The following is a 16,107-nucleotide window of genomic DNA, read 5'->3' as shown; positions in this document are numbered from 1 at the left end:
AAAAAAAAAAAAAAAAAAAAAAAAGAGCGGGAAAGAGAAATGACCACAGCAAAGCGAAGGCCACCAGCTTTGGCAAGGGAGCCGACGATGTGGCGAACGGCATCCGTCTGCGCAAAAGAGGAACGGTGATGCTTTCTAGGAGAGGCATCATTCGCAAGCTTCAATTGAGACGAAAATGAGAGGGATTGAGATTTTGCAGGATTTTGCCCCTGAAATTGAAGTTGAGTGCGATTGAAGTTTGAATTGGAAAATGCGAGCGTCAGATTTTGACGGTAAACCAAGCCCTGAGCCGCACCCGCAAATGAGACAGCCATTATCAACCCAGAAAAGAAGCGCCGCGAAGAAGAAGAACCAGTGCGCGTTTCTGCTTCTACTCGCTTGACTTCAGAGATGCAATATATATATATATATATATATATATATATATATATATATAAGAATAAATAATTTAATCACTTAAATATATTTATTTTAACAATAAAGTCATGAAACATTACGAAAACTGATGAGATTAAATTTAGACATTAAATTAGATATAATTAATTTTTAAAGCTAATATTTGAGAATTTTTCATATTCTCATAATTTTAATATTTATTTTTTCAATGCCATAAAATTAATTGATGTTCAATTTCTACTCTTTTACAAAATAATAAATTAAATATTTTAATATATATATATATAATGCACATCATGATTCATGCGGATTAATTAAATAACAAAGATAAAATAATTTGTAATTAAGAGGTTAATTATATATATAATTAATTAACCTAGGAAGCACGAAGCAAGCCTGGTCAGTTTGCTATGTTTTTTGTTTAGATATTTAAAATTTGCATTTTGTTATTATTATTATTATTTTTTTTTTTGTAGTAATGGCAGATTTGAATATTGGAGATATAGCAATTTATGTTTTTTTTTTTTGCAAATAAGATAAATTTTAATAAATATTTTTATTCCTATTTTACCCTCATCTATTTTTGTGAGACGTTCTCCTCTTTGTAGTTCTTTTGTTTTTCTCTTTGCTTGGCCATGAGAAGCTCGAAAATGGCAGAACACCGAGTTTCTAAAAGTTGATAGTCTGATATCATAGTTTTTTTCGTACGTAGCTTTTGTTAGACGAACACGTCTCTCTACAATGGTATGATATTGTCCATTTTGAGCATGGCTTTGCTTTGGGCTTCCCAAAAGGCCTCACACCAATGAAGTTAGTATTCCTCACTTATAAACCCAATCATTCCCTAAATTAGCCGATGTGGGACTTTCATCATCCAACAGCTTTCATTATGTTTCTATAAGAGCACGTATGACAATTATTAAAATGGATCGAACTCCTTGACGAATCGTTCGATGTTTATATCAGAACTACCACCTTCCTCCATGGCTTCTTTAGCCAAATTTCTCAACTTGATTGAGTTTTGTTTAATCTCATTTTGTCTATATCCTTGAGAAACATGTCGAAGGGAGGCTTCTAACTCTAACTTGGTAGCAATCCCTTTGTCATTCATTTTAACTCGAGCTCCTACTTTCCAAACATCAGCGACGAACTTGGCGTTCGTCGTTTGATCGATCCACTGCGGAACTGCGATCATTGGCACACCTAAACTTAGAGCTTCTATCGTCGAGTTCCAACCACAGTGCGTGATGAAGCAACATATGGACTTGTGAGACAGAACTTGTAATTGACAACACCACTTGACAACTAAACCTTTGTGTGATGTTTGTTGCATGAAGTTGTTGGGAAGTTTTTCTTGTTCGGATTCTCTGAGGACCCATAAGAAAGAAAAGTTAGTGTCTTTGAGGAAATTGGCTACTTCCTTCACTTGTTCTTCGGGTAAGATAACTAAGCTTCCAAATGAGATGTAAATAACTGAAGCAATTTCTTTTGAGTATAACCATTGAAAAATCTTGCCATGGTTGAGATTTTGATGATTTAGACCGTATGTTTTGTCATCCTTCAACCGACCGTCCAAATATGCCGATGGAATGCTTGGTCCGATCGTCTTGATCGGCCATTTTTGTGCCATCCAATTAACAACCTGGATGTGAACGATTCATAAAAATTCTATAACCAATACCGGAAGAAGAAAACTAAAAACATTAAAGCTCTATCTTTTGTTTTGAAATTTTTGTGGAGATGAGTTCTAGCTTACCATTCGAATTGAGGACGGCTCAGAGAATCTCCACATTCAGAACTAAGCGTAGTAGTAAAAAGTTGTATCACTCAACAATTGAATTATATCAATTTTTTTTTTTTTTAACAATTTCTTATCTCTAGTTAACCTCTCAATAGAATTCGAACTCATATTCAGTTCTTACCATATGCCACAAAAAAAAAAAGAAACGAACTAACCGATCTAGTAGGATTCCTGAGAAATTCTTCCATTTCTTCTCAAAATCGGATAATTATTCATATGCTTCTCGTGTTCTCTAAATAACCGGGACATTAAACAATATCAAAAAAAAAAAAAAAAATTAAGAAATCAAGAATATGCACTTATGACTGAAGAATTAAAAGAGATGCTAATATAATATCATTTTCGTTCATGCATTATGAATTTTATTTCATTTTATATTTACACTTCCAAGTATCTAATTTTATATTCAAGTGTATTTATAAAATTTAGAAATATTTTATTAATTTAGTAGTTAGAAGCATTCACATACCTTCATCTCCAGCTGATCGAAAGTGTTGAAGAAAATCCATTTCGCGTTCTTGAAACTGGAAAATTGATCGGTCATGAATTTCAGGACCAGTTCTGGCTCGTAGGAGAAATACGGCAGATCCTCTGTTTGAAGAACTGGCAACGGCGGAATCGAAATACCCGCCGCCACATTTTCCACCGGAGGAATGCTGAATGAGCCTTCATAGACCTGATTCAGAATGTGATTGACGACACAAGACTCAGTGAACAACGGCGCCGAATCGATCCCTCGCACTCTTGCCACATCCATCGCCCAAGGCATTACAGAATCGAAAACGACGAAGCGCGGAGGATCGTAACCAGAACTTCTTAGTGTTCTGTCGATGAAATCCCCAAACGATTTCGATACGACGGCCTCGAAGCTCTCATGCTCGTCCTTCAGCGACCGAATCGGTTCAGTGCGGACGTCGGAGATGAATCGAAGATCGATTTGATACGACGCAGGAAGATCGATTTCGAGAGATTTAGTTGCAGAGGTAGTGGTGAGAAATGTTATTCGAAGGCCTTTTGAGGCCAATCGCTTTGCGAACTGAAGCATTGGACTCAGGTGGCCTTGCTTCGGATAAGCGAACAGCACCACATGGCTCAATCGCCTTCCGCCGTTCGCCGTCGTGTTGCTCATTCTCGCCGGTATCTCTCAGTAATGAAGATTGAAATCTTTAACTAGGATGAGTTCGTCTTAGACCCACTCCTACTTTCTATGGAGTACTTATTTAGATCAGTTAAGCTGCACTTATTAACGAAAGTCTTACTTCAGCTAATTTAAAGAATTATCATGCCTTTATAATTAAAAATTACTATCTCCATTATTAGTATTATGTCTTTTAAGAAATTCAGAGCATCTAAGAGTGGACAATATCATATCTATGGAGAGTCATGTTCATAAAAAAAAAAGATAGAGAGTCATATTCATCTAAGAATATTAGAATTTTTTAATTTTTTTCGCCTAAAAATAAATAAATAAATAAATGAAAAATCTATAAATAAAACAGAAGGTGGCGTTGGTGGTGCCCCCAACACGTGAAACACGATGATGTCTAATATTTGAGGTTTAAAAAATAATTGAGATTTTGTTTTAGTATATAATAAATATGAGATAGAATGATTCGAGTATTCCAAGTTATATATTTTAATTATTGATATGTAATAGAGGGCTACATTATTTGAAGAGTTTTTTTCGAAATTATGTTGTTTTGGTGTTAATTGCTATTTTATAAACTCATATTTTTATATTTAAAAATGGTTTTAAGAATATATTAATTCTTAACTTTCCAATTGAAAATATTTTAAATCATAAATATAAATAATTTTATAATTAATTTCGTAGCAACTGAGCAAGTTAAAAATAACTTCTCAACGATTTAGATGCTCAAGAAGAGCGTCTCGAACATTTAGTTCCAACACAGTGTATGAAGAAGTAATCGATAGTCAAGTGAGCCAAGACCTATAGATGGGAGCACAAGCTAACCACAACAAAACATAATCAGGGGGCTCGCTTAGAAGCCATTTGAGATAGACATCTTAGTTGAGTTCGTACAGGCTTAGACCATAGTTGTTTCTACGGTTTTCATTATCTACAAGCATTAGTTCGAATTCGAGGTCAAAGTGCATCGAGCTACGGTAAGTTTCGTTGTCAACCTCTGAACCTACTCACTGGTTCCACTGCCATCGCCCCAAGGTTCAAAAACTTCAATGTAAGAACAATTTACAACAATGAGGATGCACAATGATACTCAAATAATTTGGTCAGTTCAGCAACAGGAAACTAATCAAATAAGACCTATCAAAATTTTGATATGATACGGTCACGATACCGTAAAGAAAAAATCCTTGCGTTTCCGAAGCCTGTGTTCCAAATCCTTATGAATGATAGGGAAAGTGATCCCAACTCCAATTCCAAATGAGCAACCTTGATTAAATTAATGAACAACATGACAAGTAGAAAAAGCAGATACAATTTCATGAAGATTCTTCTTCCAGTCCTAATTCTGGCCATAGATAAATTTGATTCCAAAGCCCATCCCAGTTGTGAATGCAGTTAATATACACAAAGGAATTGATAATGAACATACAGAATAAAGGGATCATACAGATCAAACAATCCTTCAGTAAATAACATAGCTCATTATTGTTGATGATACTCCGGGTTAAATGCAAGTGCCTCTCGGTAGATCAGCTCTTTCATTTGTTCCTCAGTGAGAGCGTGCTGCTCGAAATCAAAGCTGAAGGGTGTCATGCACACAGGCTCGTCACTAATGTCGTGCAATGAAGTCAAATAAGGATGAGCTAGAGCATCTTCAACTGCAAAAACATACATAGATGATAACAAAATACACCAATAAAAATGAGAATTAAAAGAATCAAATATGGGTATATGAGCCAGCATCCAGAGACACAGTTCACGGTTACGAAAATGTTCGAAAAATACATTGAATTAACAGAAGAACGGTCATCTACATAGTTCAGAAATCAGACAATTCAAACACCCGAACGAGGAAACCAATCGGTATGGGTTTGCCTTAACCCAATTGGGATTTATATTTAATTGAAGAGATCAATAAATTAGTATTGCCCTGTGATCGGACAACGGGATACGGTACAAAGTATTTTGGTGCCTGAAAAAGAATAATTTTTTCATTGATAACATAACAAGAAAAAATTGCAATATTAACTCACCGGTAATTCTCTGTCCAGGATCAAATGCCAGCATCTTCTCCACCAGATCAATGGCTGAAGGATGAACATGTGGAAATTTTTCAGTGAATGACTGCCGATGGTAGTGAGGAAGTTGTCGTATGTATCTTTTAGCGTTCTCGTTCAAGAAACCAAGATCAGCCTCTGATGGAGTGCCTATCAGCTGCATGATAGAGCAGAGCAGACTAAAACAGTAAACAAATGAATACCATTGATAACAAGAATTGTTTGTGAAGTACGGATATATTTCATAGGAGTTGCTCCTGAGGGTATTTTTTTTACACCTAATACTATTTAGATGCACATACATATATGCATACTGGGGTGAAAACCAGCCAGTTCAATTTGATCTGTTTAACATGGACCAAAACAAAACCAAACTGTCGAAATAAAAAACGGAAGGACCTCTTCAGATTCAAGCGTTGTTTTGTACTATTATGTCCAAAATAAGTTTAGTTTAGGTAGGTTCAGCTCCGTCTAAGTTTTGAATACTAAAAAGATTTGAATGTGCTTGATATTTAACACCCAACACATGAGAACTATTCATAGACGGGGGTCTCTAAAGCTTAAACAGCTTGTTTCTTTCTTTCTTTCGTGATCAATAGGCAAATAGTATATTGATTTTCTCTTATTTTCTTATTAATATACAAGATACTATTTCGTTCAAATGAATTTTGACCACCAAAATTGGACGATTGTGTTCATGTTAAGAACCAAACATGAAGTATCAGGAGAGACTATGAAAGTACCTCCAAAAGCAAGCGTAACTGATGCACATGATCTCGACCAGGAAACAAGGGCTTCCGATCCATCAGTTCCATAAAAATACAACCAACAGACCAGACATCAATAGCTGCTGTGTAATCAGAAGAATTAAGTAAGAGCTCTGGTGCACGGTACCATCTAGTAACCACATATTCCGTCATAAAGTCAGTTTCAGAAGTAACACGAGCAAGCCCAAAATCGCATATTTTCAGGTCACAGTTGGCATTTAATAGCAGATTGGAAGGCTTCAAATCTCTGTGTAGAACATTTGCTGAATGTATGTACTTCAATCCACGAAGAATCTGGTACAGGAAGTACTGCATGATACATAAAGACGGTAATTATTTTGATGTAGAAACCAATAGAAGTATCCCATTAAAGGAAGTTACATGGTCGCATGTTACTTGATAAGATTGAGTATGAAAGGAAAAATTCACGTTTTCAACATCCTCAAAAGTTTTTAAATCTTGTTATCCATCTAAGCATCTAAACAGAATTGTTTTAACAACCAAGAGATTAACCAAGATCCAATACTAGAACTATTGTCAAAGGAATTCCAGTATCTGAATTAAGTCCAAGTCCCATACTTCCTCTATCATCTAAAGTTCAGGTTCCAAACACGTTCTTGCATTCCACGGACTGAAAAATCTAGGATATTGAAAAGGGACAACCCACATCAAGCTTTTTTCTAAACTTCCACCACACATTCACTTTCCATGGAATGATTGGTAATTTTCTAGTTTACTAGGAAATAAACATCCTGTTAAGCTCAGTTGTCCGATAGCCAGACTATTTGAAAGGGTGTTTGCAAAGTAAAGGAGGACTAGGCGTCCACCAAAAAACCAAAATCAAGAGCAAAAAATGAGATAACTACAAAGAAAATGTCGGGTCAGGACTTTCACACAACACACATCATAGCTTAATATGGTATCAATAGGGTATATGCCACCCCCAAGGAGTAGCCTGTTTTCATCTTTTAAAGCTAGCTCAGAATTTTGAAGAATGGAAACAATATTGTACCAACCAAAAAATATTATCCTACTTCAAGCTTAGCCTCCTTATTTTACAAATGTTTCTGAAAGATTTACTCAAATAATTGGAAGAGCACAAAAATTCCAAATGATCCAGAGGGTTGATATCTAAATATTTTAAAACACAGAAATAATCCACCAACAAGTGCGTGTACAGAATATAACCTGACAGTGCTCCTCTGATAATGCTTGGTTTGAACGAATTATTTGATGAAGGTCGGTATCCATTAACTCATATGCTATGTAAACATCATTAAATGTTTCCCTTAGAGGCGGAGGAATGATATCCTTAATTGCAACAACCTGAATCACCATCATCAGTAATACAATTATACAAACATTTCAAAAACACTATAACTCATCTCATGGGGCATTAGCACAACCAAACTAAAAGCTACATTGAATGCCCTTAAAGTAAAAAATCATATCTGATTGCACAACAATCCATTTCAAAGTAAAAACATAACTTCACAACGTTATTGTGCTGGTACAGAAACTAACACCAAACTAGAAATTAATAAGTAGAATTAAAGAGAAAAATAGAACAGAACGAAATCCAATGAAATAGACCCAAAGTACATAATCAACATTTAAGAGATCATAACACCAACGATTCTTTTGGAGATCTGAGTAATATCATTCCATAATTATGTAATTCCAATATATTGTGATGACATCCAAATTAAACCTTGACACCCTACCAGAGTTAAAAAAGTATTGATGGCAGGATGTGCGGTTGCAAATTGCAGCTTTCTTTCACATAATCTTAGTTTTATTATGTTCCGTAAAAGAGATCTTTATACAGTAGGGTTCAATCTTAATTCTTATTAAAAGATTGTCCCTAACCTACACCGTAGGTTTGATACACAGGATAGCAACCATTAGAAGGAGAAATTTATGCATTCTTAATCGTTTTTTCTTTTTAAAATATGGATTTTAAGTATTATGTGTATTACATTTCCTACGTATTGAATCATGTTAAGTAAGTAGTTCCATTATTGGGCAAATTTCTTAAGTTGCTTTGGAACTGGAAGTTTAAAAGCCTCGTGCACTATTTCTTTCTAAATCATAAATCCTTTAGAATTGTACTCAGTCCCATTATTCTTATATCTATGTATACCCAAGCTCTCAAAGGACAACTGTCTAACCCAACAATATTTGGTTGCCAAGGTAACTCATAAGAAATTAAATCTATTTAAGTCACCAGTACCCCCTCCCTGACAAAAATCTAAAGGAGCGCTTTCCAATTTAATCGAATCATGGATAAGCTACAATTACAAACTAATTTTTTGTGCTTCAAGCACCACCAGGAAGCTAGAGACCGAGTATTTCTACAAAAGGAAGCAAAAGAAGAAGACTTATTTTGACAGAACAGGTGGTTTCTTTCAAGCCAATGGTTCCTAAAAAGCACTCCCACAGCCAAATTACATCTAGCCTTACATGAACAAATTCCTTCATGACATGGAAATTAACAAAGGACATCTAGGGTGGTGGTTTAAGGACAAAGCATCAAGAAGTTATTCAAGGAGGCTGGAACAACGTGACTGACTGATGAATGGCTTCCTCCCTCCATATTATTTAACTTTTACATTAAAATTTAAATAAATATTTACAAACCTCCTACTTTTCTCTTACCTTAAATATTTACTTATACATATTGAGAAAAAGAATTCAACCCAATTTTCTTTTGGACCGTCCATGCTCTAGGAAATATTTCTAATGCTTGCCATGAAAGGGAATTGAAATTCAAAGACATTAAGAAGATGCCTCACTTGGTTACACCTTTCCCAAGTCAACAACTTTGAATAGAGAGATATAGATGCTTTTTTAACTTCAAATGTATTGGAACATAGAACACTTTCATGCTCTGCTTTAATCTTCTATGATTGTGCTTCAGAACAAGCCACTTCTCCATGTTCATTCATAACAACCAAGGATAAAGTTACAAACATAGTATATTTGTCTGTGGGACCCTAATGTTTATGTGTTCATGACAGAGCTCCAATACAATGAACTTGTGTTAGATTAGGGAAAATCCAGCAAAGAGAGTTGGATAAGAGGCTGAAGATGAAGCTAGATGAGTAGGGACTCAGGAGGACTGAAGGGAAGTTTAGTGCTAGATTGAAGCAACAAGCACGTACACACTCAGAGCTTCTTGGTCAATAGCAAAAGGACCAGTCAGTCACAATGAATGTTTGTAACAAAAGAGCAGGAAAGCCTAGAGAATATGAACAATACAGACTCTCAAATTTTCCTGTAACAAAGGCAGAAGGAAGTTCACCTTTCTTCTGTCCTCTTCCATACAAATTCACACTGAAATTTACAATTAGATAAGTCTCTTTTTACCTATTCCATTCTCCTTGGTGAACATCTTGTTTCCCATTCGTTAGAAAACAGACAACTTTACTTGATGCAGTACAATAACATAGTACTGTCATGCTGCATATAAGTTGATAGAAAAATTACTGAGGATTTAGAATGAAAAAGCTCGTCACCTGCTAACTTATATATTTTAGGAGTTCTGATTTTCATTTCAGACTAGGGTAGAGCATTTTTTTGTCCTTGGAAAATGATCAATGATTCTGATACAAAAGTGAGGATTTAAAGCTTAAACGTCAACCAATGTACACGATGAAAGTTTTTTAAAGCTTAAACGTCCAGAAAGTTACTTCTCCTTCAGCTTTTCAGATGATAAAAGACAGGAAAAGGTTAAAAGAAACAGATTTCGCATATCTTATAATCACTCACTGACGTTTTCATGATCCATGTGCCGAAGCAGCTTGATCTCGCGAAGAGTTCTCTTAGCATCGATCTTGTTGTCAAACGCATTAGCAATCTTCTTGATCGCCACATGCTCGTTCGTCTCGGAGTTGAGAGAAGAACTGATAAATCAAACCGCACACCACAAATCAACAACAGTAAACAACAGTAAACAAAGATACAAACGAAAACAGAACTCCAAAGCATTGACAAAACAAAACAAAACAAAGCAAAACTCCAAAGAAAAGAGATCGCATAGACCAGACGATGCCGTAAGCGCCTTTGCCAATAGGCATGATTGGAGGCTTGTACTTAGCCGTAACTTCGAAGATGTTCCCAAAGATGTTGTACTGAATGAATCGCCCTCCATGGCTCAAAGTCGCCGGAATATTTTCCATCCCCATCGGTGGTGGCTGGTGTCCCGCCGGGTCATGCTGCGGCGGCGGAACAGACGCCGCCTCCGACATGACGGTGTCGTCCGGCTGAGAAGCTCCTCCGTCCATTAAAATTGAGCTCGATGTGAAATTGAATGGGTTTTTTACCAGCTGAATTTGAAAAAACTTTAAGCCCTAGAGCTTAATTAAAATCAAAATTGAAAGAAAAAAAAAAAAAAGAGATGGATCTGATCTGACCGCCCCCTACTTGTAAAAGTTGCCGCAGCCCTTACTTCAATTTTTGTTGTTGTTGTTGTTGTTGTTCTTCCTTTTTTGTTGTAAAGTTATATTTTATCTTCTAATAATTAACAGAGAACTCTCCATTTCCCACGACGCAGGAAATTAGTAACAAACAAATTAGTTTATTGATTAGTTGCATTAATTTCCTTTTTCTTTCTTTGATGTAATTTATTTTCATTTTAATTAATAATTCTATTTTCTTTATTTCTTTAATATAAATCTGATTTTGTGAATATTTTTGGCAAATTTCTGACGCATACCTTAAATAAAAATGAATTGATTTATTTTAATCAATCCATTTTAATATAAAGTGTAATAAAATATTAAAATATGAGTCATAAATTCATTTGTCCTATGATTAAAAAAATTTAAATTTAAATTTAAATTCTAAAGCATTCATAATTTTTTTCCTTCTCTCTCTTTTTTTGTTTGTTAGCATCTTTAAGGTAGAGTCCAATTACTTCAAATTCCTAATCTAAATTAAACTAATATAATTAAAAATAGATTAAATAATAAATAATTAAGTTTTTTTTTTTTTTTCGTTTTCGTTTTTAATAAAAATTTGTTTGAGAAATCTAAGACGTGTTTGGATTGACTTTCAAAAGAAAAATATTTTCTTCAAGTGATAAATAGAGAAAAAACTATTTTAAAGGTTTAATTAACATATGCTTAAAAATGGCAAGAACACTCTTACATTACCTCAACGTCACTCGTGATTGTTTGACCCGCTAGATGCCACTCGCAATCACTGCTACCTAACTATTAGAGACCGCCATTAAAGACTAATGCCACCTCCTCACTGTGTGGTCATAGTATTTGTGGAAAAAATTTAAGTACATTACAAACTAAACAAACTTGTGTATAAAAACTAAAGAAGGTAATAAACATATAAATGTTTTAATTTTAATTTTTTTTATATAAAAATATATTTTTAAGTAACATTTTTTTCCTAATTCAAACACACCCTTGACATAATCAGAGCAATTTGAGAGGAAATTTCAAACCTAAGTCAACATTTAGACATGCCAAACCCACCAAAAAAAAAAAAAAGAAAAAAAAAAGTCAAACACATAGTCCATCAGTTGACCACAATTTCATTTCCTAAGTGATATGACGCAGAATGTATCTTTCTATTTCCTCTCAAATTTCATTTTCACGACAACAAATATATTTCACAAGAAAAGGTTGATACCGAACAACATCAATGAGTCGACGAGACGCTAGAATACTCCAAATCTTCGAATGGTAAAGGAAATGCATAAAAGTAGCATAGATAGATAGAGAGGAAAGGAACTCACTCTACCACGTGAATGAAGGCAGTACATAAGACGGATACGCATCATATTTTGAAGCAAGAGCTTTGACAGAATTTAAATCAGCAATTTCGTCAAAATTACCAAGACCAAGTTTGGTTGCATGAATGCCACCAGTTATGAAGACTGATTGGATTTCGGCTGCATTTGCACCCTTGATGTCATGGTGGAGTGAATCTCCAACAGCAATGGAATCAGAGGCATCCACTCCAACCATAGACATTGCTGCTTGGTAGATAATCTGATATCATGGGGAAAATGATTACTACAATAATGGTATCAAGGAAGTTCCTATTGGCTACAAAAATTCAGAAGATAATCTCATCCAACCAATTCGACCAAATGGCATTTTCCTATCTAGCTGAACCTTAATGCGATTCTAAGGTTAGAACTTAACCTTTTATAAATTTTAAGCTTAGAGACTAAATTAATTTTGTCTATGGTTTGTGTCTAATAAGTTCTTGAATACTAAAAAGTATTTGATAGGTCATCAAACTTCTAATTTTGTGTTTAATATGTTCTTGAATTGTAGAATGATCAAATACGTTCGACTCTTTTTTTTTTATTCGATGCAAAAAACTGATGGAAGGTCATGGCCAAAATGGGAGTTGTACTTGAATCTAATATCAAAGGCTATATGAATTAATACGAACAATTCGAGCAAGGCTAAACGAATTAAAACAATCAATATCACCTTATCAGGTTTGCCCATCCATTTCACTTCCCCACCGAGATTTTCATATTTGGATGCAAGTGTACCTGCAAACACCACTAGTTCTCATTACATTGGCTAATTAAACAATAAAAGCCATGGTGTTCTAAATCACCAGCATACAGAAAACCCTACAAACTAAGGACCTGAGTGGGTTTTTTTCCTTCAGAGAAATTTTTAGAGATCCAATTAAAGCGATGTATCATTTCATTTTCCTACAACTCAAATCACGTAACTAGTCCTGTAAAAAGAGCCCTACAAACTAAGAGCCTGAGTTATCATAAACACCTTTTCTATGTGTAAAATACTTTGTGAATCTCAAGCAGGCTTTCACTGCATTGATTTATAATTGACAAGTGAATATTTTTTTTGGGTAAGAGAGAAAAAAATTCATATAAAAAACAAAGGAGATACAAATAGGGAAGGGAAAAAAAGAAAATAAAGAGGTGAAGAGGTGAAGAGATGAATCTCCTCCCAAGTAACCAAATATATATTTCTTACCAGGCATTACACGCAAATCTCTAGCCTCAACAGTCACATAATCTGGGTTGGCTACCACCATGGGAATCTTTTTGGCTGCACACTGCTCCAATATTTTCTCGAGTTCCTCGAGTGTCATTGGAAGTGGATCACCGGACGGATGCCCCAAAGCTTCAGTACCATGGGCCAATACAAACTCAGCTTCTTCAACATTGTCCACAACTCTTAGGCCCAGACCCTACAGACAGGAAAAATCCAGAGTTCACTACAAGTTCCCCCTTCACATTTTCACGTTTCTGCTTTCAGAGTTTTCACAATTTCCAGTAACTCATGCATTTTAGTCCCTTGAAAATTGGAAAAATAAGGGAATCAAGTTATACAGCAAATATAACTGCGCTGAGAAAGCGCTCAATTATCCTTGCACAAGGCTGCAAATTTCAAGTCTCTTCTCTGTGTGTGTGTGTGTGTGTGACGTTGGCGTTGGCGTGAAATCAGGGATCGACTGTGAAAAGGTACAGAACGACGACAGAAACACCAACACATTCACAGATCTGACTCAACCTCAAGTGATATGGCTCCACGGGAACTCCAAGTCATGTGAATGCAAGATCTACCAAGGGCAGCAAACCACGCATCATCCCTCCTTTTGATAGCAGAAACCATAAAATGAGTTCACTAAAACGGAAAGCCTCCCATAAAATCAATCTCGAAGAAATAAATATAATAACACAAAGAAGACAAAACGTGGAGGTAGCTGCTGGACTTAGGTATTCATTTTTTTTGTCCATTAAGCAGTCTGAGTGTTGCCAGATACGATAATAATATTCATGGTTCGATAACAAGCATGCGCTCTGCATTTTGGAAGGGGACAATCATGAACACGGTAAGAGGCAAAGTGCTCCAACGATGAAAAAGAAAAAGAGAAATATCTAATTAAGCAACCAGTGAATAACGGTAAGAGAAATATACTACGCAGTGTACATGATGTTGTTCTCTGTGTAAAAGAACTAAGTTGAATCAAATATACTTGGCGACCATGGATGAAATGGGGTTTATGTTAGACTTGCGAGTATAAAACACAAAGACTAGCAGCTTGACAAAGTTATCAACCTGTGCAGGTACCGATGAGTAAGTTCTCCACTTGTAATGGCTCCAACAAATAGACTGGGGTCAAATCCAAGGCTCTTCAATTTTTCCATGGTCGTCGATGATCGTCTTGAAGAATTACTTATGATAACCATCTTAGTACCACATTCTGCCAACTTTTCCACTGCGTCAAAATGGAAGTAATGCAATTATTAGCGTTGTGCTCAAACTCTAATGTGCTGAAGCTAACCCAGTCAATGAAAGGAAAGTCATCAAAGAGCTAAATCAAATGAATGGAAACGCACACGCTACAACAGCTCCAGGATAAGGCTGTTTTCCATCATGCAGAACTCCAAATTGATCCAAAAACCATGCCTGCACAGTCACCAGCATATTTATCACGATCTCACGAGACAGAAATCCAACATAGCAGCATTTAAGAATTGAGCCACTTTAAGAAGCACTCGAATGTGTGGCGTACGTCGTAACACTTGAAGATAAGTTAGGCTACACTACATTTCCAAGATTTTGCAGAATCAAAAATTGCGTTGCCATGGATATAATTAAATAAAAATTGGAGACTTTTCCACATCAACTCAACTTCAACAACTATTGATCCAATAAAAGCTTCAAGTCAAGAAACGCCATTAAAAGTGTTGGAACTGAAGTGGACGAAGAAATTCAAGCTTCGATTCGGCTAGAAATGGAATGAAACATTCGGTTAAGAAAGTTTCATCGATCTGGTAAAAGTTAAGTCAAAAAACTCAATCGAAAGGAATGAAATTGAAACAAACTTTGAAATTCAACTTTTGATTCGGTTTAGATATGAAGTAGGAAGAACCAGAATTCAATACGATCAAATCGTGAGGAAGCAATACTAATCAGATTACCTTGAAGCGACGCGTCTCGGCTAGCTGTTGAAGGCCATTCAAGCTCTGAAACAGGTGGGACTCGGGCGCCATCACAGACCATCCAGGCGCCATTTTCTCCTCTGCTCTAAAGATTTCTTTGGTTCTAATTATACGAATTTTTTTTAAAAAAACAAATAGGGGTAAAAATTATAATAGAGAGCGAGGAACAAAATTATTTTATTTGGGCTTTCGGCCCAATAATAACCGAGCCCATACCCATTTGACTCTTATGGACCGGCCCATTTCATACGGAGTATCAATTTTCGCGGAAAAAGAAAATAATAATAATAATAATAAAAATAGTCACCATGGCGGTGGCGGCAACCTAAAACGTCAACTATATCATACGATCTCAACCGTTGATCACGTCACCTTAGGGTTCCGATAAATAACAGATTCTTCGACCAGAAAACTCCTCTGATTGCTTAGGCCGTCTCCGCGTTTCTCTTTCCCTCAGTCTACTTCAGGACTTGGCTTTCGAGATGGTGAGTCTTTTGCTCAACTCCTAAAGAATATTCTAGATTCTTCCATCGTTCTTGAAGCTCAGCTGAATTTTAGCATTCAGTTGATGCAATGGTACAGAAATTAGCTGCATTTTGTACTTGTTTTCTTTTTTCTTTCTTGGGGATCTCGACGTTGCATTAGCTTTTAATTCGTTCATATACTCGCATTCAATTGATATGTTCTGTTGTTTGATCGAGTTGTTTTCAAGAACATTGCGTCTCATTTATGATACTTGTTTCGGTGTCGAAGTGTAGTAAGTTTAAGTGGTATATATTTTGCTCATTATGTTCGTTTATTGCCGACGATTGTTACCTGTGAATTATCACTGGCATGTCTGATATCTTCAGGCGTTTGGGGAACGATTGAAGCAACTACATTGTTTCGCTTGATTTTTTTTTTTCATTGTTCAATATTGCTCCAAGAAATCAGACAAAAATTTATGGTTTTTTTTTTTTTTTTTTTTTTTTTTACTA

At 35.6% G+C, this 16,107-nt stretch overlaps 5 protein-coding genes across 9 annotated transcripts in view; 1 reads left to right on the top strand and 4 right to left on the bottom strand.

Annotated features, from left to right (window-relative positions):
* LOC111496605 (6,7-dimethyl-8-ribityllumazine synthase, chloroplastic-like) overlaps positions 1-384 on the bottom strand; it is a 3,743-nt gene extending 3,359 nt beyond the window's left edge. Inside the window, exon 1 of the mRNA XM_023147101.1 lies at positions 45-384. Coding sequence (XP_023002869.1) covers positions 45-314 — 270 coding nt within the window. The 5' untranslated portion in view covers positions 315-384. The remainder of the gene's footprint in view (positions 1-44) is intronic.
* Positions 385-1,309: 925 nt separating this feature from the next.
* LOC111496602 (UDP-glycosyltransferase 74E2-like) lies at positions 1,310-3,362 on the bottom strand. Its single transcript, XM_023147093.1, has 2 exons — positions 2,667-3,362; positions 1,310-2,038 (listed from the first exon to the last, which is right to left on the bottom strand). Exons 1-2 carry the CDS (start codon positions 3,324-3,326, stop codon positions 1,316-1,318), a joined length of 1,383 nt encoding a protein of 460 aa, XP_023002861.1. The 5' UTR covers positions 3,327-3,362; the 3' UTR covers positions 1,310-1,315.
* Positions 3,363-4,593: 1,231 nt separating this feature from the next.
* On the bottom strand, positions 4,594-10,717 carry LOC111496603 (mitogen-activated protein kinase homolog MMK1). 4 transcript variants are annotated; one of them, XM_023147097.1, is made up of 7 exons: positions 10,587-10,717; positions 10,216-10,499; positions 9,947-10,076; positions 7,360-7,497; positions 6,148-6,480; positions 5,381-5,561; positions 4,594-5,005 (listed from the first exon to the last, which is right to left on the bottom strand). In XM_023147097.1, the coding sequence occupies exons 2-7, from the start codon at positions 10,455-10,457 to the stop codon at positions 4,830-4,832; spliced, it is 1,200 nt and encodes a 399-aa protein (XP_023002865.1). In that variant the 5' UTR covers positions 10,458-10,499; positions 10,587-10,717; the 3' UTR covers positions 4,594-4,829. The 4 variants fall into 4 exon arrangements, with proteins under 4 accessions (XP_023002865.1, XP_023002862.1, XP_023002864.1 ...); XM_023147094.1 differs by having other exon boundaries at positions 10,216-10,523; positions 10,597-10,716; XM_023147096.1 differs by having other exon boundaries at positions 10,216-10,514; positions 10,597-10,716.
* A 568-nt stretch (positions 10,718-11,285) lies between these two features.
* LOC111496604 (pyridoxal phosphate phosphatase) lies at positions 11,286-15,232 on the bottom strand. 2 transcript variants are annotated; one of them, XM_023147100.1, is made up of 8 exons: positions 15,110-15,232; positions 14,525-14,594; positions 14,244-14,403; positions 13,695-13,776; positions 13,155-13,371; positions 12,636-12,700; positions 11,927-12,182; positions 11,286-11,387 (listed from the first exon to the last, which is right to left on the bottom strand). In XM_023147100.1, the coding sequence occupies exons 1-7, from the start codon at positions 15,200-15,202 to the stop codon at positions 11,928-11,930; spliced, it is 942 nt and encodes a 313-aa protein (XP_023002868.1). In that variant the 5' UTR covers positions 15,203-15,232; the 3' UTR covers positions 11,286-11,387; position 11,927. The 2 variants fall into 2 exon arrangements, with proteins under 2 accessions (XP_023002868.1, XP_023002867.1); XM_023147099.1 differs by lacking the exon at positions 11,286-11,387 and having other exon boundaries at positions 11,740-12,182.
* A 262-nt stretch (positions 15,233-15,494) lies between these two features.
* LOC111496513 (60S ribosomal protein L5-like) overlaps positions 15,495-16,107 on the top strand; it is a 3,589-nt gene continuing 2,976 nt past the window's right edge. Inside the window, exon 1 of the mRNA XM_023146981.1 lies at positions 15,495-15,615. Coding sequence (XP_023002749.1) covers positions 15,613-15,615 — 3 coding nt within the window. The 5' untranslated portion in view covers positions 15,495-15,612. The remainder of the gene's footprint in view (positions 15,616-16,107) is intronic.

This window comes from Cucurbita maxima, unplaced genomic scaffold, assembly GCF_002738345.1.
Source record: "Cucurbita maxima cultivar Rimu unplaced genomic scaffold, Cmax_1.0 Cma_Scf00022, whole genome shotgun sequence".
NCBI classification, from domain to species: domain Eukaryota; kingdom Viridiplantae; phylum Streptophyta; class Magnoliopsida; order Cucurbitales; family Cucurbitaceae; genus Cucurbita; species Cucurbita maxima.
This window is presented reverse-complemented; position numbering and strand designations above follow the sequence as displayed.